Below are 23069 nucleotides of genomic sequence, written 5' to 3'. Positions count from 1 at the left end.
TAGTCCTGTGGGGTTAGTTGTGTTAGTCCTGTGGGGTTAGTTGTGTGAGTTGTGTGGGGTTAGTTGTGTTAGTCCTGTGGGGTTAGTCCTGTGGGGTTAGTTGTGTTAGTCCTGTGGGGTTAGTTGTGTGGGGTTAGTCCTGTGGGGTTAGTTGTGTGAGTTGTGTGGGGTTAGTTGTGTTAGTCCTGTGGGGTTAGTTGTGTGAGTCCTGTGGGGTTAGTTGTGTTAGTCCTGTGGGGTTAGTCCTGTGGGGTTAGTTGTGTTAGTCCTGTGGGGTTAGTTGTGTGAGTTGTGTGGGGTTAGTTGTGTTAGTCCTGTGGGGTTAGTCCTGTGGGGTTAGTTGTGTTAGTCCTGTGGGGTTAGTTGTGTTAGTCCTGTGGGGTTAGTTGTGTTAGTCCTGTGGGGTTAGTCGTGTGGGGTTAGTCCTGTGGGGTTAGTTGTGTTAGTCCTGTGGGGTTAGTTGTGTGGGGTTAGTCCTGTGGGGTTAGTTGTGTGAGTTGTGTGGGGTTAGTTGTGTTAGTCCTGTGGGGTTAGTTGTGTGAGTTGTGTGGGGTTAGTTGTGTTAGTCCTGTGGGGTTAGTCCTGTGGGGTTAGTTGTGTTAGTCCTGTGGGGTTAGTCGTGAGGGGTTAGTCCTGTGGGGTTAGTTGTGTTAGTCCTGTGGGGTTAGTCCTGTTAGTCCTGTGGGGTTAGTCCTGTTAGTCCTGTGGGGTTAGTTGTGTTAGTCCTGTTAGTCCTGTGGGGTTAGTCCTGTGGGGTTAGTTGTGTTAGTCCTGTGGGGTTAGTCGTGTGGGGTTAGTCCTGTGGGTGAGTTACCTGGTGAGGCTGAGCAGCAGGTTGGCTATGATGTTGTTCATGCTGTCGAAGGGTTTCTCTGGTCCTCCTCCCGGGTTGGAGGTGAGGTCTGTCTTCACCCCGGGACCCGGGCCGCGGGACAGGAGCCGGACCCCGGTCAGGATGTCCACCAGAGACTGGAGAACACAGAACACACCCCGCAGTCACAGCCAGTCCCAGAGCCTCTCTGAACTACTATGAGCTCTAGACCAGTTACCAGTCCCAGTCTCTTACTTAGTGGTGTATACACCAGGTGAGTTACTACAGGTAAATAACCAGGTGAGGTACTAACTACAGGTGAGTTACCAGGTGAGTTACTACAGGTAAATAACCAGGTGAGGTACTAACTACAGGTGAGTTACCAGGTGAGTTACTACTACACACCAGGTGAGTTACTACAGGTGAGTCACCAGGTGAGGTACTACAGGTGAGTCACCAGGTGAGTCACCAGGCGAGTCACCAGGTGAGGTACTACAGGTGAGTCACCAGGTGAGGTACTACAGGTGAGTCACCAGGCGAGTCACCAGGCGAGTCACCAGGTGAGTCACCAGGTGAGTCACCAGGTGAGGCCTGCGGGGCCTCCTACCTGGTTCTCCACGGGCAGCACACAGTCGGCGTGCTCCGTGAGCTCCCTCATGGCGAGCACGCTGTTGTAGGGCGAGGTGACGACGTCGTCCTCGTCAGAGGGGTACACCGAGGTGACGATCCGACACACCTCCGGGAACTCCTCCTCCAGCAGCCCCAGGACCCGGGTCCCCAGCCCGGAGCCCGTGCCTGGGGGTCACAGGGTCAGGGGTCAGGCAGCTGACACAGGGCCAGGGGTCAGAGGTCAGAGGTTAGGGGCTTAACTCAGGGTCAGAGGTTAGGGGCTTAACTCAGGGTCAGAGGTCAGAGGTTAGGGGCTTAACTCAGGGTCAGAGGTTAGGGGCTTAACTCAGGGTCAGAGGTCAGAGGTTAGGGGCTTAACTCAGGGTCAGAGGTCAGAGGTTAGGGGCTTATGGTTTTGGGGTACATTAGGAGGTTAGGGTTAGGAGGGTTAGAGTTAGCAGGTGGGTAAGGGTTAGGGTGAGGGTGAGGGGGGTAAAAGGTTATGGTTAGGGGGTTAGGGGGTCAGGGTTAGGGGTGTGAGGGTTAGGGTTAGGGGGTCAGGGTTAGGGGGTTAGGGTTAGGGTTAGGGGGTTAGGGTTATGGGGTTAGGGTTAGGGGGTTAGGGTTAGGGTTAGGGGGTCAGGGTTAGGGGGTTAGGGTTAGGGGGTCAGGAGGTTAGGGTTAGGGGTTCAGGGTTAGGGGGTTAGGGGTGTGAGGGTTAGGGTTAGGGTCAGGGTTAGGGTTAGGGTTCCCACCTCCGCCCATGGAGTGGATGAGGAAGAAGCACTGGAGGCAGTCACAGTGCTCCGCTGCCCTGCGGACCTTGTCCACGATCTGCTCCCGATAGGCCGAGCCATACGTCATGTGACCCACCGCCCTAGGACGCGCAGACAAGAGCAGCCAATCACATGAGACGACTAGAAACCGTGTTCTACGTGGTTGCTATGGTATTCTGGGTGGTTGCTAGGGTGTTCTAGCTGGTTGTATGGTGTTATAAGTGGTTGCTAGGTCCTTCTAGGGGGTTGATAGGGGGTTTAGTTAGAACATGATCATTAGAGATGTTTATGACCCAGTAAGATGTAGTCCTATAGATGTAGGGTTAGAGATGTTTATGACCCAGTAAGATGTAGTCCTATAGATGTAGGGTTAAAGATGTTTACGACCCAGTAGGATGTAGTCCTATAGATGTAGGGTTAAAGATGTTTACGACCCAGTAGGATGTAGTCCTATAGATGAAGGGTTAGAGATGTTTACGACCCAGTAGGATGTAGTCCTATAGATGTAGGGTTAAAGATGTTTACGACGGAGTAGGATGTAGTCCTATAGATGTAGAGTTAGAGATGTTTATGACCCAGTAGGATGTAGTCCTATAGATGTAGGGTTAAAGATGTTTATGACCCAGTAGGATGTAGTCCTATAGATGTAGGGTTAAAGATGTTTACGACCCAGTAGGATGTAGTCCTATAGATGTAGGGTTAAAGATGTTTACGACGGAGTAGGATGTAGTCCTATAGATGTAGAGTTAGAGATGTTTATGACCCAGTAGGATGTAGTCCTATAGATGTAGGGTTAAAGATGTTTATGACCCAGTAGGATGTAGTCCTATAGATGTAGGGTTAAAGATGTTTACGACCCAGTAGGATGTAGTCCTATAGATGTAGGGTTAGAGATGTTTACGACCCAGTAGGATGTAGTCCTATAGATGTAGGGTTAAAGATGTTTACGACCCAGTAGGATGTAGTCCTATAGATGTAGGGTTAGAGATGTTTACGACCCAGTAGGATGTAGTCCTATAGATGTAGGGTTAAAGATGTTTACGACGGAGTAGGATGTAGTCCTATAGATGTAGGGTTAGAGATGTTTACGACCCAGTAGGATGTAGTCCTATAGATGTAGGGTTAAAGATGTTTACGACGGAGTAGGATGTAGTCCTATAGATGTAGAGTTAGAGATGTTTATGACCCAGTAGGATGTAGTCCTATAGATGTAGGGTTAAAGATGTTTATGACCCAGTAGGATGTAGTCCTATAGATGTAGGGTTAAAGATGTTTATGACCCAGTAGGATGTAGTCCTATAGATGTAGGGTTAAAGATGTTTATGACCCAGTAGGATGTAGTCCTATAGATGTAGGGTTAAAGATGTTTACGACGGAGTAGGATGTAGTCCTATAGATGTAGGGTTAGAGATGTTTACGACCCAGTAGGATGTAGTCCTATAGATGTAGGGTTAAAGATGTTTACGACGGAGTAGGATGTAGTCCTATAGATGTAGAGTTAGAGATGTTTATGACCCAGTAGGATGTAGTCCTATAGATGTAGGGTTAAAGATGTTTATGACCCAGTAGGATGTAGTCCTATAGATGTAGGGTTAAAGATGTTTATGACCCAGTAGGATGTAGTCCTATAGATGTAGGGTTAAAGATGTTTATGACCCAGTAGGATGTAGTCCTATAGATGTAGGGTTACCAGTTGTTCCCGGAGCCCGACACGTCGGTCAGGAGCTGCGTGGTGTCAAACAGGTCCCTCAGCGGACCCTGCACAATCTGGGCGACCACGCCCTCCTCCATGTCCACCAGCACCGCCTAGTGGACGACCAGAGAACTACACTGAGCCACCAGCACCGCCTAGTGGACGACCAGAGAACTACACTGAGCCACCAGCACCGCCTAGTGGACGACCAGAGAACTACACCACTGAGCCACCAGCACCGCCTAGTGGACGACCAGAGAACTACACTGAGCCACCAGCACCGCCTAGTGGACGACCAGTAATGGAAACACTAACGTCATGTTAATGCCAGGCACTACGCACACAACAATGAAAATGTCCAGGCCTTATTATGAATCGCTAACCTTCCGTTACTTCTGAATAAATCTAAATTTACCCGCGCTTTGAGCTGCTGGATTCTCCCGCCCACGATGTCACAGGTTCCTGCACCCCTGTCGTGAGGAAAGAACACAAGGTGACCCTTAACCTCAGACCCCGACACAGGACTGGAGGTAAGGCTGTTGGTAGCTAGGATACAGGTTGACCCCTGACCCCTACCCAGGACTAGAGGTCAAGCTGTTGGTAGCTAGGATACGGGGTTGACCCCTGAACCCGAGGTCGGCAGTACCTTGAGTCCACGTTCCGGAAAAAACTACCCAGAGCCTCATCATATACTCCTTTCTAGAGGAGAGAGAGAGAGAGAGAGAGAGAGAGAGAGCGAGAGAGAGAGAGAGAGAGAGAGAAAGACATATACTTAGATATATATATAGGATTAGGAATCATTTAAATATCACACACACACACACACACACACACACACACACACACACACACACACACACACACACACACACACACACACACACACACACACACACACACACACACACACAAAACTCACCTTGTTGACGTGTGCATGTTCTCTGAGCGCCAAGTCCCAGAACCGACACCCAACCTGGTTACCACACTGGCCGACTACACACACACACACACACACACACACACACACACACACACACACACACACACACACACACACACACACACACACACACACACTGATAAAATGTACAGTATATACAGGTAGTTTGACCCAGTCGTTGTGTTAACAAACTGTCGACTGTTTCCATGACGGTAACCGCCGCTGGCTTTATGAATATTTCATGAACCTCGCACTACTCACCCTGCACGACTACGGACTGCGTCATGTTGGTCGTTAATATAAGCTGTTAAATCGTACGTTTTTAGTTTATCTAAGTTATAATTACTATCACTTGTTTACAAACGAGGCTTCAGACAGACTTCAGCTTTGAGTTCCCCGCCTCTGATTGGTCGCGCGTTGATGACGACGAGTGATTCGGTATCCATAGAAACCAAACCGACCGAGTAGACACCGTGAATGAAGTGTTGTGTTTACAGTGTTACTCACGTTGTATTCATTAAATAATTAACTGTTCATAATTAAAATTCTTTAAACATTGTCTAAGAACCATGCTCCCAATATAATAAATGAAAGAAATGTCCAACTCTGTCATGACTCTTTTTCTCCTCACGGTCTTCTGTCCCCAGCAGGGGGAGCTGTTTAGCTGTTTAATAGTTGCGTCTGGAGTCTGGTGTATCCATAGTATGAATATTTATTTCCATAGTTATTAATATCTGGTGTTTCCATAGTTGTATAAATATTTATTTCCATAGTTATATTAATATATGATGTTTCCATAGTAGTATAAATATTTATTTCCATAGTTTTATACATCCTTTATACATCTCCATCCTGAGTGGGATCGCTTCTACTATGCTTGTACTTCCATATTCTGGCCCATTATGTGCTACTGGTCTGGTTTTCACATTCATGGGGTATTTTATATAGACAAATCTATTTATACATACAAAATAAACAAGGTAAGATTAGTTAAGATAAATATTAGCATACCTCTCAATGTTTAAAAATGTCATAAGAGCTGTAGGACATTTAGAACGATTGGTATCTGCATTAAGAAGGGAATCTTAACTGGGCATAATGTAGTCAGACATCCAATGGAATCTGGCTTTTATGATTTTGATGTCTCCCAGATAAAAAAGTACCACACTATGACATGATGAGCTAACCCTTACCATGCATAATGGAATATATTATCTGGAACATTTAGTCAGAAATAAATCAAATGCAATCCAACAAGAGAGTGTAAAAGTTGATTTATTCATCGGGGAACGCAGTAGAAAAAGAATGGAAAAAACACAGCTGTGTACAAATTAATGTGTATTTACGTTCTACATCTGGGATGAGTTCAGCATCACACATCTGGGATGAGTTCCACATCTGGGGTGAGTTCCACATCTGGGATGAGTTCTACATCTGGGATGAGTTCTACATCACACATCTGGGATGAGTTCCACATCTGGGATGAGTTCTACATCACACATCTGGGATGAGTTCCACATCTGGGATGAGTTCTACATCACACATCTGGGATGAGTTCCACATCTGGGATGAGTTCCTCATCACACATCTGGGATGAGTTCCACGTCTGGGGTGAGTTCCACGTCTGGGGTGAGTTCCGCATCTGGGATGAGTTCCCCATCACACATCTGTGATCTCCTCTGGGTGGGTAAGACTAAGTCCACATTAATACTAAATCTATTGTGACACCGGTTCTCGTCTCTCTGATGGTAAAACATTCTTCTGATGGGATTCTGTTGCTGTGAGACACGCCCCGTTTGAAAAACAACAAACAAGTAAACACAAACAAGGGTGTAGAAAGGGCCTCATGACATCACCATAACATCACCATGACATCACTCTGACATCATCACTCCTCGTCACTCTGACATCACTCTGACATAAGTACTATAACGCCACCTTCAAAAATGCTCGAAGTTTCCGGTAGTTTCGGAGGTTCGGACCTTAAGCTCGGAGGAAAGTGCTTTGAACAATCTGCTGGCTGGGTCGGAGTTTTTCCGCTCGCGGGTTTCGTGCGGGAGTTAAGAAACCCGAGTGCTCCGAGATCACGCCACAACGACGGCGGCCCCTTTCACTGATAGACTAAGGTGAACCTGCAGCGAGCGTTAACAGGCGAGTTAAGGGTTAGCTTAGGGTCTGAGACCAATCTGTTAATTATCCCCAGAGTCAGGATTTAGTTACTATGCAACAAATAGCTGGAATAAACTCCCTGAGGATTTAAGACTTGCCCCAACTCTGACAGCTTTTAAAACAAGACTGAAGACTTTTATGTTTGCTTTAGCTTTCTGCTAAATCTTAAATCTACAACGCTTCTATTTTTAAATTTTATTAGTAACTTTGCCTTTATTTTCTCACTTTCTAAAATGCATTTTTTAAACTCTGCCTTTCTAAAATGTTTTTTTTAAACTTTGCCTTTATTTTCTATCTATTTTACTTTTTACTTATCTATTATTTTCTTTTATTGTATGACAATGTTTATATGTGAAGCACTTTGAGTCTGCCTTGTGTATGAAAAGTGCTATATAAATAAAGTTGCCTTGCCTTGCCTTAACACCCCTTCTAACGTTTGCATTACGATACATTATAGCTTACAATTATAAACAACCCCCCTGATCAATTCTCGCTCGTGTTCAACCATCGCAAGCAGTTCTACTAATAACGGATTCATCTGATTCAGCAGAGAAGAGCAGAGAGGCCCCTGTGGGCGTCCGTACTCGTAGTTGTTATGAAGTCTAGTCTGAAGAACGATCTGTTTCTGCGGTTTTGTGTCGTAGCCTACGAACCTCTGAGGGGCGTTTCCTGAACACTCTCTTCTTTCGGAAGAAGGGAAGGTTTACGTAAAGACACGAAAGAGCTTCCAAACCTCCGAGCTGTTTTGAAGGCGGCATAAGACTGAACAGGAAGTGGAGAGGAGGTCTAGAGGAAGTACTATAAGACTGAACAGGAAGTGGAGAGGAGGTCTAGAGGAAGTGACTATAAGACTGAACAGGAAGTGGAGAGGAGGTCTAGAGGAAGTGACTATAAGGAACTGAACAGGAAGTGGAGAGGAGGTCTAGAGGAAGTGACTATAAGACTGAACAGGACGTGGAGAGGAGGTCTAGAGGAAGTGACTATAAGACTGAACAGGACGTGGAGAGGAGGTCTAGAGGAAGTGACTATAAGACTGAACAGGAAGTGGAGAGGAGGTGTAGAGGAAGTGACTATAAGACTGAACAGGAAGTGGAGAGGAGGTGTAGCGGAAGTGACTATAAGACTGAACAGGAAGTGGAGAGGAGGTGTAGCGAAGTGTAATGGATTGAGCAGGAAGTGCAGAGGGGGGGGGCGCCACGGGACAGGAAGTCCTAGGCGGTGGGGCAGCTGCCGACGGCCACGGCGCCGCTGACCAGCGCCGCCTTGGTGAAGCTGACGGGGCCGCCGTTGACGGACAGGCCCCTCATGCAGCCCGCGTAGGGCCGCCGGGTGGCCACGCCCTCCGGGACCAGGTCCTCTGCAGGGGCAGACAGACACAACCGCCATCACCACTCTGACATCATCACTACATCATCACCACTCTGACATCATCACTACATCATCACCACTCTGACATCATCACGACCTCACTCTGACATCATCACCATTCTGACATCATCACCACTCTGACATCATCACGACCTCATCATCATCACGACATCACTATGACATCATCGCAACCTCACTATGACATCATCACCACTCTGACATCATCACAACCTCACTATGACATCATCACAACCTCATCACTCATCATCCATATTCTCTCTCTCTCTCTCTCTCTCTCTCTCTCTCTCTCTCTCTCTCCCCCTCTCTCTCTCTCTCTCTCTCTCTCTCGTTAATAAAAGGTATTGTCTCTCACCCGGCGCCCCCCCGATGAACACGGGGGATTCCGTCTCCATGGCGACGAGGTTCAGCGGCCCCACGGTGTGGTCCACCTCGGAGTCCACGTCCAGCTGGACCACGTTGGCATCGCGGATCACTGGGAACAGACGCGCCGCGCGTCACCACCACGACCACACATCACCATGACAACCAAACACACCTCTCGTCACTACAGCAACCCAAACACACCGCGCGTCACCATGACAACCAAACACACCTCTCGTCACTACAGCAACCCAAACACACCGCGCGTCACCATGACAACATAACTCACCGGTGATGCGGTGCCAGGCCCCGGTGCACAGCCCGCCACGCGGAGCCACTTCTGTCAGGAACTGACGGACCCCCACGTTCACCAGGACCACCACCTGCACACCCAGCCACCAGCGGGTTACACCAGCAGGTTACACTGGTACGTTACACCAGCACGTTACACTGGTACGTTACACCAGCACGTTACACCAGCAGGTTACACCAGCAGGTTACACTGGTACGTTACACCAGCACGTTACACCAGCAGGTTACACCAGCAGGTTACACCAGCACGTTACACTGGTACGTTACACCAGCAGGTTACATCAGCACGTTACACCAGCAGGTTACACCAGCACGTTACACTGGTACGTTACACCAGCACGTTACACCAGCAGGTTACACCAGCAGGTTACACCAGCAGGTTACACCAGCACGTTACACCAGCAGGTTACACCAGCAGGTTACACCAGCAGGTTACACTGGTACGTTACACCAGCAGGTTACATCAGCAGGTTACATCAGCAGGTTACACCAGCACGTTACACCAGCACGTTACACCAGCACGTTACACCAGCACGTTACACCAGCAGGTTACACCAGCAGGTTACACCAGCACGTTACACCAGCACGTTACACCAGCAGGTTACATCACCCCCCCAGGAGGGGAGGCGGTCCGGCGGGTACTCACGGCTCCGTGGTGGAGGTAGACGGTCATGTACTCCTCCTCGGCCGCCTGGATGTGCACCAGCACCCCGGTGGCCACACGGGGGCGCACCTCCAGGGAGAGCTCCAGGCGCCGGCCCAGCACGGCCGTCTCGTCTGGGGGGGGGGGGGAGAGGGGGGGGGGAAACATGAGACCTCAGCTGCTGCCAGGAGCCCGGCCTACACTTCAACTCCTGCTGACCCCCCCCCCCTCTCCCAGCAGGGGAGGAGGGGCTGAACAGATGTTACCCCCTGTCCTCTGAGTCACTGGGAACCATGACATCGTTCATAACGATGTCATAATTATGACTTATGACATCACTATGAACGATGATATAATTATGACTTATGACATCATTATGAACGATGATATAATTGACTTATGACATCATTATGAACGATGACATAATTATGACTTATGACATCACTATGAACGATGATATAATTATGACTTATGACATCATTATGAACGATGACATAATTAGGACTTATGACATCATTATGACTTATGACATCGTTATGAACGATGATATAATTATGACTTATGACATCGTTATGAACGATGACATAATTATGACTTATGACATCATTATGAACGATGACATAATTATGACTTATGACATCATTATGAACGATGACATAATTATGACTTATGACATCACTATGAACGATGATATACTGGACACTGGATGGGTGGCGGGTTGCCGTGGTTACCCAGGGCGATGTACCCCCCCTCCTGGGAGAAGAAGGTTCCGGGCTCCCGGGGCCCGTCGTAGCAGGGCGTGGCCCCGAAGGTCGCGGAGGCCGAGGACAGCTGGCGGCCGTCCAGCATGAAGCGCCGAACACAACCGGACAGACTCTGGACAGACTGTAGAATGTAACGATTAATACAGTAACATACTGTAAATAACACTAACACAACCGGACAGACTCTGGACAGACTGTAGAATGTAACGATTAATACAGTAACATACTGTAAATAACACTAACACAACCGGACAGACTCTGGACAGACTGTAGAATATAACGATTAATACAGTAACATACTGCAAATAACACTAACACAACCGGACAGACTCTGGAGAGACTGTAGAATGTAACGATTAATACAGTAACATACTGTAAATAACACTAACACAACCGGACAGACTCTGGACAGACTGTAGAATGTAACGATTAATACAGTAACATACTGTAAATAACACTAACACAACCGGACAGACTCTGGACAGACTGTAGAATATAACGATTAATACAGTAACATACTGTAAATAACACTAACACAACCGGACAGACTCTGGACAGACTGTAGAATGTAACGATTAATACAGTAACATACTGTAAATAACACTAACACAACCGGACAGACTCTGGAGAGACTGTAGAATATAACGATTAATACAGTAACATACTGTAAATAACACTAACACAACCGGACAGACTCTGGAGAGACTGTAGAATATAACGATTAATACAGTAACATACTGTAAATAACACTAACACAACCGGACAGACTCTGGACAGACTGTAGAATGTAACGATTAATACAGTAACATACTGTAAATAACACTAACACAACCGGACAGACTCTGGAGAGACTATAGAATATAACGATTAATACAGTAATATATATATAACATTAACACCCAGAGAGGCTCTGGAGAGACTATAGAATATAACGATTAATATACACATTAATATGTATAACACTAATACAACCGATGATACACATATATATTTTTATATTGCTATAACAATATAGTATATTTAAAGTAAACATACCTGGATATTCTTGTGGGCGTGTCCTGGCGGGGCCCCGCCCACATACAGAGGGCTCTGGACGCGCCACGATTGGCCGACCCCAGGTGCCCGCTCTTCCTGCCCTGTGAGGTCATCGATGATCAGCTGACCCGTGCTACCGTCTCGGATACAGATCACCTGGAGATCACATCCAATTAATATCACCTGGAGAGTACATCCAATTAATATCACCTGGAGATCACATCCAATTAATATCACCTGGAGATCACATTCAATTAATATCACCTGGAGATCACATCCAATTAATATCACCTGGAGATCACATCCAATTAATATCACCTGGAGATTAAAATCAATTAATATCACCTGGAGATCACATCCAATTAATATCACCTGGAGATTAAAATCAATTAATATCACCTGGAGATTAAAATCAATGAAGATTAGATTTGATTAAACATGAAAGGGAATGTAAAGTGTGCGCGGCGCGACTATATCAGACTGAAGGCAGACGTCCTATAGGAGGTGCATTAGGTCCTATAGGAGGTGCATTAGGTCCTATAGGAGGTGCATTAGGTCCTAGTAGGAGGTGCATTAGGTCCTATAGGAGGTGCCTTAGGTCCTAGTAGGAGGTGCATTAGGTCCTAGTAGGAGGTGCACTAGGTCCTATAGGAGGTGCATTAGGTCCTATAGGAGGTGCATTAGGTCCTATAGGAGGTGCATTAGGTCCTATAGGAGGTGCATTAGGTCCTATAGGAGGTGCATTAGGTCCTAGTAGGAGGTGCATTAGGTCCTATAGGAGGTGCATTAGGTCCTAGGAGGTGCATTAGGTCCTATAGGAGGTGCATTAGGTCCTAGTAGGAGGTGCATTAGGTCCTAGTAGGAGGTGCATTAGGTCCTAGTAGGAGGTGCATTAGGTCCTATAGGAGGTGCATTAGGTCCTATAGGAGGTGCATTAGGTCCTAGTAGGAGGTGCATTAGGTCCTATAGGAGGTGCATTAGGTCCTATAGGAGGTGCATTAGGTCCTATAGGAGGTGCATTAGGTCCTAGTAGGAGGTGCATTAGGTCCTATAGGAGGTGCATTAGGTCCTAGTAGGAGGTGCATTAGGTCCTAGTAGGAGGTGCATTAGGTCCTATAGGAGGTGCATTAGGTCCTATAGGAGGTGCATTAGGTCCTATAGGAGGTGCATTAGGTCCTATAGGAGGTGCATTAGGTCCTATAGGAGGTGCATTAGGTCCTAGTAGGAGGTGCATTAGGTCCTATAGGAGGTGCATTAGGTCCTATAGGAGGTGCATTAGGTCCTAGTAGGAGGTGCATTAGGTCCTAGTAGGAGGTGCATTAGGTCCTATAGGAGGTGCATTAGGTCCTAGTAGGAGGTGCATTAGGTCCTAGTAGGAGGTGCATTAGGTCCTATAGGAGGTGCATTAGGTCCTATAGGAGGTGCATTAGGTCCTATAGGAGGTGCATTAGGTCCTATAGGAGGTGCATTAGGTCCTAGTAGGAGGTGCATTAGGTCCTAGTAGGAGGTGCATTAGGTCCTATAGGAGGTGCATTAGGTCCTATAGGAGGTGCACTAGGTCCTATAGGAGGTGCATTAGGTCCTAGTAGGAGGTGCCTTAGGTCCTATAGGAGGTGCATTAGGTCCTATAGGAGGTGCATTAGGTCCTAGTAGGAGGTGCATTAGGTCCTATAGGAGGTGCATTAGGTCCTAGTAGGAGGTGCATTAGGTCCTAGTAGGAGGTGCATTAGGTCCTATAGGAGGTGCATTAGGTCCTATAGGAGGTGCATTAGGTCCTATAGGAGGTGCATTAGGTCCTATAGGAGGTGCATTAGGTCCTATAGGAGGTGCATTAGGTCCTGGTAGGAGGTGCATTAGGTCCTAGTAGGAGGTGCATTAGGTCCTATAGGAGGTGCATTAGGTCCTAGTAGGAGGTGCATTAGGTCCTAGTAGGAGGTGCATTAGGTCCTAGTAGGAGGTGCATTAGGTCCTAGTAGGAGGTGCATTAGGTCCTAGTAGGAGGTGCATTAGGTCCTATAGGAGGTGCATTAGGTCCTATAGGAGGTGCATTAGGTCCTATAGGAGGTGCATTAGGTCCTATAGGAGGTGCATTAGGTCCTATAGGAGGTGCATTAGGTCCTATAGGAGGTGCATTAGGTCCTATAGGAGGTGCATTAGGTCCTAGTAGGAGGTGCATTAGGTCCTAGTAGGAGGTGCATTAGGTCCTAGTAGGAGGTGCATTAGGTCCTAGTAGGAGGTGCATTAGGTCCTATAGGAGGTGCATTAGGTCCTAGTAGGAGGTGCATTAGGTCCTAGTAGGAGGTGCATTAGGTCCTAGTAGGAGGTGCATTAGGTCCTAGGAGGTGCATTAGGTCCTAGTAGGAGGTGCATTAGGTCCTAGTAGGAGGTGCATTAGGTCCTATAGGAGGTGCATTAGGTCCTGGTAGGAGGTGCATTAGGTCCTAGTAGGAGGTGCATTAGGTCCTAGTAGGAGGTGCATTAGGTCCTATAGGAGGTGCATTAGGTCCTATAGGAGGTGCATTAGGTCCTAGTAGGAGGTGCGTTAGGTCCTAGTAGGAGGTGCATTAGGTCCTAGTAGGAGGTGCATTAGGTCCTATAGGAGGTGCATTAGGTCCTAGTAGGAGGTGCATTAGGTCCTAGTAGGAGGTGCATTAGGTCCTAGTAGGAGGTGCATTAGGTCCTAGGAGGTGCATTAGGTCCTAGTAGGAGGTGCATTAGGTCCTAGTAGGAGGTGCATTAGGTCCTAGTAGGAGGTGCATTAGGTCCTAGTAGGAGGTGCATTAGGTCCTAGTAGGAGGTGCATTAGGTCCTAGTAGGAGGTGCATTAGGTCCTAGTAGGAGGTGCATTAGGTCCTATAGGAGGTGCATTAGGTCCTATAGGAGGTGCATTAGGTCCTAGTAGGAGGTGCATTAGGTCCTATAGGAGGTGCATTAGGTCCTAGTAGGAGGTGCATTAGGTCCTAGTAGGAGGTGCATTAGGTCCTATAGGAGGTGCATTAGGTCCTATAGGAGGTGCATTAGGTCCTATAGGAGGTGCATTAGGTCCTATAGGAGGTGCATTAGGTCCTATAGGAGGTGCATTAGGTCCTATAGGAGGTGCATTAGGTCCTAGTAGGAGGTGCATTAGGTCCTATAGGAGGTGCATTAGGTCCTAGTAGGAGGTGCATTAGGTCCTATAGGAGGTGCATTAGGTCCTATAGGAGGTGCATTAGGTCCTAGTAGGAGGTGCATTAGGTCCTATAGGAGGTGCATTAGGTCCTATAGGAGGTGCATTAGGTCCTAGTAGGAGGTGCATTAGGTCCTAGTAGGAGGTGCATTAGGTCCTAGTAGGAGGTGCATTAGGTCCTATAGGAGGTGCATTAGGTCCTATAGGAGGTGCATTAGGTCCTATAGGAGGTGCATTAGGTCCTAGTAGGAGGTGCATTAGGTCCTATAGGAGGTGCATTAGGTCCTAGTAGGAGGTGCATTAGGTCCTAGTAGGAGGTGCATTAGGTCCTATAGGAGGTGCATTAGGTCCTAGTAGGAGGTGCATTAGGTCCTATAGGAGGTGCATTAGGTCCTATAGGAGGTGCATTAGGTCCTATAGGAGGTGCATTAGGTCCTAGTAGGAGGTGCATTAGGTCCTAGTAGGAGGTGCATTAGGTCCTAGGAGGTGCATTAGGTCCTAGGAGGTGCATTAGGTCCTAGTAGGAGGTGCATTAGGTCCTATAGGAGGTGCATTAGGTCCTAGTAGGAGGTGCATTAGGTCCTAGTAGGAGGTGCATTAGGTCCTATAGGAGGTGCATTAGGTCCTAGTAGGAGGTGCATTAGGTCCTATAGGAGGTGCATTAGGTCCTATAGGAGGTGCATTAGGTCCTAGTAGGAGGTGCATTAGGTCCTATAGGAGGTGCATTAGGTCCTAGTAGGAGGTGCATTAGGTCCTATAGGAGGTGCATTAGGTCCTATAGGAGGTGCATTAGGTCCTAGTAGGAGGTGCATTAGGTCCTATAGGAGGTGCATTAGGTCCTAGTAGGAGGTGCATTAGGTCCTAGTAGGAGGTGCATTAGGTCCTATAGGAGGTGCATTAGGTCCTAGTAGGAGGTGCATTAGGTCCTAGTAGGAGGTGCATTAGGTCCTGGTAGGAGGTGCATTAGGTCCTATAGGAGGTGCATTAGGTCCTAGTAGGAGGTGCATTAGGTCCTAGTAGGAGGTGCATTAGGTCCTATAGGAGGTGCATTAGGTCCTATAGGAGGTGCATTAGGTCCTAGTAGGAGGTGCATTAGGTCCTATAGGAGGTGCATTAGGTCCTAGTAGGAGGTGCATTAGGTCCTAGTAGGAGGTGCATTAGGTCCTATAGGAGGTGCATTAGGTCCTATAGGAGGTGCATTAGGTCCTATAGGAGGTGCATTAGGTCCTAGTAGGAGGTGCATTAGGTCCTAGTAGGAGGTGCATTAGGTCCTGGTAGGAGGTGCATTAGGTCCTAGTAGGAGGTGCATTAGGTCCTATAGGAGGTGCATTAGGTCCTAGTAGGAGGTGCATTAGGTCCTATAGGAGGTGCATTAGGTCCTATAGGAGGTGCATTAGGTCCTATAGGAGGTGCATTAGGTCCTATAGGAGGTGCATTAGGTCCTGGTAGGAGGTGCACTAGGTCCTATAGGAGGTGCATTAGGTCCTATAGGAGGTGCATTAGGTCCTATAGGAGGTGCATTAGGTCCTAGTAGGAGGTGCATTAGGTCCTAGTAGGAGGTGCATTAGGTCCTAGTAGGAGGTGCATTAGGTCCTAGTAGGAGGTGCATTAGGTCCTATAGGAGGTGCATTAGGTCCTATAGGAGGTGCATTAGGTCCTAGTAGGAGGTGCATTAGGTCCTAGTAGGAGGTGCATTAGGTCCTATAGGAGGTGCATTAGGTCCTATAGGAGGTGCATTAGGTCCTAGTAGGAGGTGCATTAGGTCCTAGTAGGAGGTGCATTAGGTCCTATAGGAGGTGCATTAGGTCCTATAGGAGGTGCATTAGGTCCTATAGGAGGTGCATTAGGTCCTATAGGAGGTGCATTAGGTCCTATAGGAGGTGCATTAGGTCCTAGTAGGAGGTGCATTAGGTCCTAGTAGGAGGTGCATTAGGTCCTAGTAGGAGGTGCATTAGGTCCTATAGGAGGTGCATTAGGTCCTGGTAGGAGGTGCATTAGGTCCTAGTAGGAGGTGCATTAGGTCCTATAGGAGGTGCATTAGGTCCTGGTAGGAGGTGCATTAGGTCCTAGTAGGAGGTGCATTAGGTCCTAGTAGGAGGTGCATTAGGTCCTATAGGAGGTGCATTAGGTCCTGGTAGGAGGTGCATTAGGTCCTAGTAGGAGGTGCATTAGGTCCTATAGGAGGTGCATTAGGTCCTGGTAGGAGGTGCATTAGGTCCTAGTAGGAGGTGCATTAGGTCCTAGTAGGAGGTGCATTAGGTCCTAGTAGGAGGTGCATTAGGTCCTAGTAGGAGGTGCATTAGGTCCTAGTAGGAGGTGCATTAGGTCCTAGTAGGAGGTGCATTAGGTCCTATAGGAGGTGCATTAGGTCCTATAGGAGGTGCATTAGGTCCTAGTAGGAGGTGCATTAGGTCCTAGTAGGAGGTGCATTAGGTCCTATAGGAGGTGCATTAGGTCCTAGTAGGAGGTGCATTAGGTCCTAGTAGGAGGTGCATTAGGTCCTATAGGAGGTGCATTAGGTCCTATAGGAGGTGCATTAGGTCCTATAGGAGGTGCATTAGGTCCTATAGGAGGTGCATTAGGTCCTATAGGAGGTGCATTAGGTCCTAGTAGGAGGTGCATTAGGTCCTAGTAGGAGGTGCATTAGGTCCTAGTAGGAGGTGCATTAGGTCCTATAGGAGGTGCATTAGGTCCTATAGGAGGTGCATTAGGTCCTATAGGAGGTGCATTAGGTCCTATAGGAGGTGCATTAGGTCCTGGTAGGAGGTGCATTAGGTCCTAGTAGGAGGTGCATTAGGTCCTATAGGAGGTGCATTAGGTCCTAGTAGGAGGTGCATTAGGTCCTAGTAGGAGGTGCATTAGGTCCTAGTAGGAGGTGCATTAGGTCCTAGTAGGAGGTGCATTAGGTCCTAGTAGGAGGTGCATTAGGTCCTATAGGAGGTGCATTAGGTCCTATAGGAGGTGCATTAGGTCCTGGTAGGAGGTGCATTAGGTCCTAGTAGGAGGTGCATTAGGTCCTAGTAGGAGGTGCATTAGGTCCTATAGGAGGTGCATTAGGTCCTATAGGAGGTGCATTAGGTCCTATAGGAGGTGCATTAGGTCCTAGTAGGAGGTGCATTAGGTCCTATAGGAGGTGCATTAGGTCCTATAGGAGGTGCATTAGGTCCTAGTAGGAGGTGCATTAGGTCCTAGTAGGAGGTGCATTAGGTCCTGGTAGGAGGTGCATTAGGTCCTAGTAGGTGCATTAGGTCCTATAGGAGGTGCATTAGGTCCTAGTAGGAGGTGCATTAGGTCCTATAGGAGGTGCATTAGGTCCTAGTAGGAGGTGCATTAGGTCCTATAGGAGGTGCATTAGGTCCTATAGGAGGTGCATTAGGTCCTAGTAGGAGGTGCATTAGGTCCTATAGGAGGTGCATTAGGTCCTAGTAGGAGGTGCATTAGGTCCTATAGGAGGTGCATTAGGTCCTATAGGAGGTGCATTAGGTCCTATAGGAGGTGCATTAGGTCCTATAGGAGGTGCATTAGGTCCTATAGGAGGTGCATTAGGTCCTAGTAGGAGGTGCATTAGGTCCTATAGGAGGTGCATTAGGTCCTAGTAGGAGGTGCATTAGGTCCTAGTAGGAGGTGCATTAGGTCCTGGTAGGAGGTGCATTAGGTCCTAGTAGGAGGTGCATTAGGTCCTAGTAGGAGGTGCATTAGGTCCTATAGGAGGTGCATTAGGTCCTATAGGAGGTGCATTAGGTCCTAGTAGGAGGTGCATTAGGTCCTAGTAGGAGGTGCATTAGGTCCTATAGGAGGTGCATTAGGTCCTATAGGAGGTGCATTAGGTCCTAGTAGGAGGTGCATTAGGTCCTAGGAGGTGCATTAGGTCCTATAGGAGGTGCATTAGGTCCTAGGAGGTGCATTAGGTCCTAGTAGGAGGTGCATTAGGTCCTAGTAGGAGGTGCATTAGGTCCTAGTAGGAGGTGCATTAGGTCCTAGTAGGAGGTGCATTAGGTCCTAGTAGGAGGTGCATTAGGTCCTATAGGAGGTGCATTAGGTCCTAGTAGGAGGTGCATTAGGTCCTATAGGAGGTGCATTAGGTCCTAGTAGGAGGTGCATTAGGTCCTAGTAGGAGGTGCATTAGGTCCTATAGGAGGTGCATTAGGTCCTATAGGAGGTGCATTAGGTCCTATAGGAGGTGCATTAGGTCCTATAGGAGGTGCATTAGGTCCTAGTAGGAGGTGCATTAGGTCCTAGTAGGAGGTGCATTAGGTCCTAGTAGGAGGTGCATTAGGTCCTAGTAGGAGGTGCATTAGGTCCTAGTAGGAGGTGCATTAGGTCCTATAGGAGGTGCATTAGGTCCTAGGAGGTGCATTAGGTCCTATAGGAGGTGCATTAGGTCCTATAGGAGGTGCATTAGGTCCTAGTAGGAGGTGCATTAGGTCCTAGTAGGAGGTGCATTAGGTCCTAGTAGGAGGTGCATTAGGTCCTATAGGAGGTGCATTAGGTCCTGGTAGGAGGTGCCTTACGCTGTGCCAGCTCCCGTCGTTGTAGGCCTCCTGGCTGCGGATCTGGACGCGGTGCGGCGCGGACCTGAAGCTGAACACCAGCCGGCCCTGGTCCAGGACCAGCGCCATGAAGTCCTCCCCCTCCTGGTCCGCCACGTAGAAGACCAGCCCGGCGGACGCCTCGGTCCGCAGGGACAGGGAGAAGTGGGCCCTGGAGGGAGAGCGCCCGTGGTTATTGGTGGGGTTTTGGCGCTGCCCCTTTCTGGCTCACCTCTCCTCCCTGACCTATATTTTTAGGACTACAACTATGGCCGTTCTGGCCATTTATAAGCCGCCATTCATGTTACGACCCTCTAGTCTAGGGGATGCGGGGGTAACATAAAGCCAGCTCAAACTGTAAAAGAGTCTTGGTGTCACAAGTAAACAAAATGATTTATTGTAAAAAAAAATAATATCAATTCCAAAAGAAGCTTTATGCCAGGGTGGGCCTGGGCCAAAACAACAAACATAACAGACTCACCTTCGACAAGAATAGTCTTTCTATTCACAAGGAAAAACAAAGGGACAGCCTAGCTGGAGGAAACGGGGGACCAGATAGAACCGGAGGGTCCGCAGCGTTGTAACACAACAACAAATAACCCGTCAGTCCAGGTTCGAACCTGGACTGACGGGTTCGCCTGGGTAGGTTAGACCAATCAGAAGCCAGCGATGTACAGCGAGTGCTCCGACTGACCGGTCGGCGAGGGGCCGGGGGAGGTGGTACTCCTGGCGGCTGTGGGCGGAGCCTCCGTAGCGGTAGGCCTGGCGCACGGCGCGGGGTCTGGAGGGCAGGTGGCAGGAGGCCTCTCCCGGGTCCTCATCCCGCCGGCTGGAGCCGTCTCGCGCCACCTTCACACACGCAGAGAGAGAGACGCTCGTCATCCCTCTGTCCTCCAATCAGAGACACTCTCATCCCTCTGTCCTCCAATCAGAGACACTCTCATCCCTCTGTCCTCCAATCAGAGACACTCTCATCCCTCTGTCCTCCAATCAGAGACACTCTCATTATTACGTCTGTCCTCCAATCAGAGACACTCTCATCCCTCTCTCCTCCAATCAGAGACACACTCTCATCTATACACCTCTCCTCCAATCAGAGACACTCTCTGATCATTACGTCTGTCCTCCAATCAGAGACACTCTCTCATTATTACGTCTCTCCTCCAATCAGAGACACTCTCTCATCATTACGTCTGTCCTCCAATCAGAGACACTCTCTCATCATTACGTCTGTCCACCAATCAGAGACACACTCTCATCATTACGTCTGTCCTCCAATCAGAGACACTCTCTCATCATCACGTCTGTCCTCTCTCATCTTTCTGTCCTCCAATCGGGGACAGACTGAAATTGAGACTTCTCAGAAGAACACAGCAACCGATAACGAAGGCTTTGTCAAACCTTCTTTGATTGGCTGGGTTTGGGCTTGCGGGCGGAGTCCGGGGTCAGCAGGGCCGCTGGGGGCTGTATTGGACAGTCCTGCAGGGAGGCGTTGACCTTCTCCGGGTAGCGCTGGAAGTCCTCCGCCTCGATGTCACGGTCCTGCCTGGAGAGAGACACCTGCTGGTTCACCTGTCGGTGTGGGCGTGGTCTAATGGTTCACCTGTTGGTGTGGGCGTGGTCTATTGGTTCACCTGTTGGTGTGGGCGTGGTCTATTGGTTCACCTGTTGGTGTGGGCGTGGTCTAATGGTTCACCTGTTGGTGTGGGCGTGGTCTATTGGTTCACCTGTTGGTGTGGGCGTGGTCTAATGGTTCACCTGTTGGTGTGGGCGTGGTCTAATGGTTCACCTGTTGGTGTGGGCGTGGTCTAATGGTTCACCTGTTGGTGTGGGCGTGGTCTAATGGTTCACCTGTTGGTGTGGGCGTGGTCTGCTGGTTCACCTGTTGGTGTGGGCGTGGTCTAATGGTTCACCTGTTGGTGTGGGCGTGGTCTAATGGTTCACCTGTTGGTGTGGGCGTGGTCTAATGGTTCACCTGTTGGTGTGGGCGTGGTCTATTGGTTCACCTGTTGGTGTGGGCGTGGTCTAATGGTTCACCTGTTGGTGTGGGCGTGGTCTAATGGTTCACCTGTCGGTGTGGGCGTGGTCTAATGGTTCACCTGTTGGTGTGGGCGTGGTCTAATGGTTCACCTGTTGGTGTGGGCGTGGTCTAATGGTTCACCTGTTGGTGTGGGCGTGGTCTAATGGTTCACCTGTTGGTGTGGGCGTGGTCTAATGGTTCACCTGTTGGTGTGGGCGTGGTCTATTGGTTCACCTGTTGGTGTGGGCGTGGTCTAATGGGTTACCTGTTGGTGTGGGCGTGGTCTAATGGTTCACCTGTTGGTGTGGGCGTGGTCTAATGGTTCACCTGTTGGTGTGGGCGTGGCCTATTGGTTTACCTGTTGATGTAGGCGTGGCCTATTGGTTTACCTGTTGATGTAGGCGTGGCCTATTGGTTTACCTGTTGATGTAGGCGTGGCCTATTGGTTTACCTGTTGATGTAGGCGTGGCTGATGCAGCCGGTGAAGTTCTTGAGGCTGCTGGTAGGAGATCCGCCGAGGTAGAAGCTCCTGAGCGGGGAACTCAGCGAGGAGCCGGACACAGCGGCCGAGGCTGGCCTCTTCTTCTCCTGTTTGTCTTTATCGTCCACCACCAGGAAGTACCTGCAGAGACGGGGATCAGCAGGGGGCCGTCAGCAGGGCAGCCGCTTTAAACAGGTTTAAACCGGTTTAAACCTGTTTAAAGCAGTTTAAAGCAGTTTAAATCAGGACAACGGCTCAGAGGGGACGTACTTGTTTTGGCTGAGCGTCGCCACCAGGAAGTGAGTCCTGCCGTCGTTGTATTGCTTCTTCTGGGACTTGACTTTGGTTCCCCTGGCGTTCAGGACCACCATGCCGTTGTCCAGGGCGATGCTGAACTCCTCCTTCTGCAGGGAGGGGTCCCGGAATAACACGTCAACAGGAGCACCCGCATGGAATCCAGTGACTGAATGACTGAGTGACTGAATGACTGAATGACTGAATGGTGTGCCCGGCTGAGGCGTACCCCCTCGCTGTGGTAGAAGAGCAGGCCGCTGGGGCTGAGCGTTCTGAAGTTGAGGCCGCCCTCGAAGGAGTCGAACGGAGAGATCTTGGCCGTGGAGCCCAGGAACCCGTGGCCCGTGAAGTACGCTCTGCGGGACATCTGGGAGAGCATCAGAAGATCAGGAGAAAACGTCAGCCCAGCCCAGGTCCCTCCAAGATTTACCTTCAGGGCATTCAGCCACAGACTCTTTGACCCCAGAGCCACTCCCACAAAGTACAGGGAGAACAGGAGGAACAACGGCACATCTCTGTCCGTACAGTACGGCTGCTCATAGAACCAAGGGCCAAGCACCAACGATGGGTAGGTTAACACATCACATGTTAGGGCAAGGGGGGGACATGTTAGGGTGAGAGGGGACATGTTAGGGTGAGAGGGTGAGAGGAGGTCCATGTTAGGGTGAGAGGGGGTCCATGTTAGGGTGAGAGGGTGAGAGGGGGTCCATGTTAGGGTGAGAGGGGGTCCATGTTAGGGTGAGAGGGGACATGTTAGGGTGAGAGGGTGAGAGGGGGTCCATGTTAGGGTGAGAGGGGACATGTTAGGGTGAGAGGGTGAGAGGGGGTCCATGTTAGGGTGAGAGGGTGAGAGGGGGTCCATGTTAGGGTGAGAGGGGGTCCATGTTAGGGTGAGAGGGTGAGAGGGGGTCCATGTTAGGGTGAGAGGGGGTCCATGTTAGGGTGAGAGGGTGAGAGGGGGTCCATGTTAGGGTGAGAGGGGGTCCATGTTAGGGTGAGAGGGTGAGAGGAGGTCCATGTTAGGGTGAGAGGGTGAGAGGGGGTCCATGTTAGGGCGCAGGGGGGGTCATGTTAGGGC

General features: G+C 49.2%; 2 protein-coding genes across 2 annotated transcripts in view; both read right to left on the bottom strand.

Moving 5' to 3' along the window:
- Window positions 1-5228, bottom strand: part of tube1 (tubulin, epsilon 1) — a 10769-nt gene extending 5541 nt beyond the window's left edge. The window contains exons 1-8 of the mRNA XM_084484053.1: window positions 5091-5228; window positions 4809-4882; window positions 4536-4588; window positions 4305-4359; window positions 3887-4002; window positions 2176-2297; window positions 1419-1606; window positions 815-969 (exon numbers count right to left, since the gene is read on the bottom strand). Of these exons, the coding sequence (XP_084340179.1) occupies window positions 815-969; window positions 1419-1606; window positions 2176-2297; window positions 3887-4002; window positions 4305-4359; window positions 4536-4588; window positions 4809-4882; window positions 5091-5115 (788 nt within the window). The 5' untranslated portion in view covers window positions 5116-5228. The remainder of the gene's footprint in view (window positions 1-814; window positions 970-1418; window positions 1607-2175; window positions 2298-3886; window positions 4003-4304; window positions 4360-4535; window positions 4589-4808; window positions 4883-5090) is intronic.
- An 870-nt stretch (window positions 5229-6098) lies between these two features.
- Window positions 6099-23069, bottom strand: part of lama4 (laminin, alpha 4) — a 50159-nt gene continuing 33188 nt past the window's right edge. The window contains exons 29-40 of the mRNA XM_084483952.1: window positions 22221-22358; window positions 21968-22101; window positions 21668-21838; window positions 20598-20742; window positions 19891-20045; window positions 19179-19368; window positions 11502-11657; window positions 10434-10587; window positions 9706-9836; window positions 9037-9130; window positions 8740-8859; window positions 6099-8355 (exon numbers count right to left, since the gene is read on the bottom strand). Coding sequence (XP_084340078.1) covers window positions 8210-8355; window positions 8740-8859; window positions 9037-9130; window positions 9706-9836; window positions 10434-10587; window positions 11502-11657; window positions 19179-19368; window positions 19891-20045; window positions 20598-20742; window positions 21668-21838; window positions 21968-22101; window positions 22221-22358 — 1734 coding nt within the window. The 3' untranslated portion in view covers window positions 6099-8209. The remainder of the gene's footprint in view (window positions 8356-8739; window positions 8860-9036; window positions 9131-9705; window positions 9837-10433; window positions 10588-11501; window positions 11658-19178; window positions 19369-19890; window positions 20046-20597; window positions 20743-21667; window positions 21839-21967; window positions 22102-22220; window positions 22359-23069) is intronic.

This window comes from Micromesistius poutassou, assembly GCF_964030765.1.
Source record: "Micromesistius poutassou genome assembly, chromosome: 19".
In the NCBI taxonomy this organism is placed as follows: domain Eukaryota; kingdom Metazoa; phylum Chordata; class Actinopteri; order Gadiformes; family Gadidae; genus Micromesistius; species Micromesistius poutassou.
This window is presented reverse-complemented; position numbering and strand designations above follow the sequence as displayed.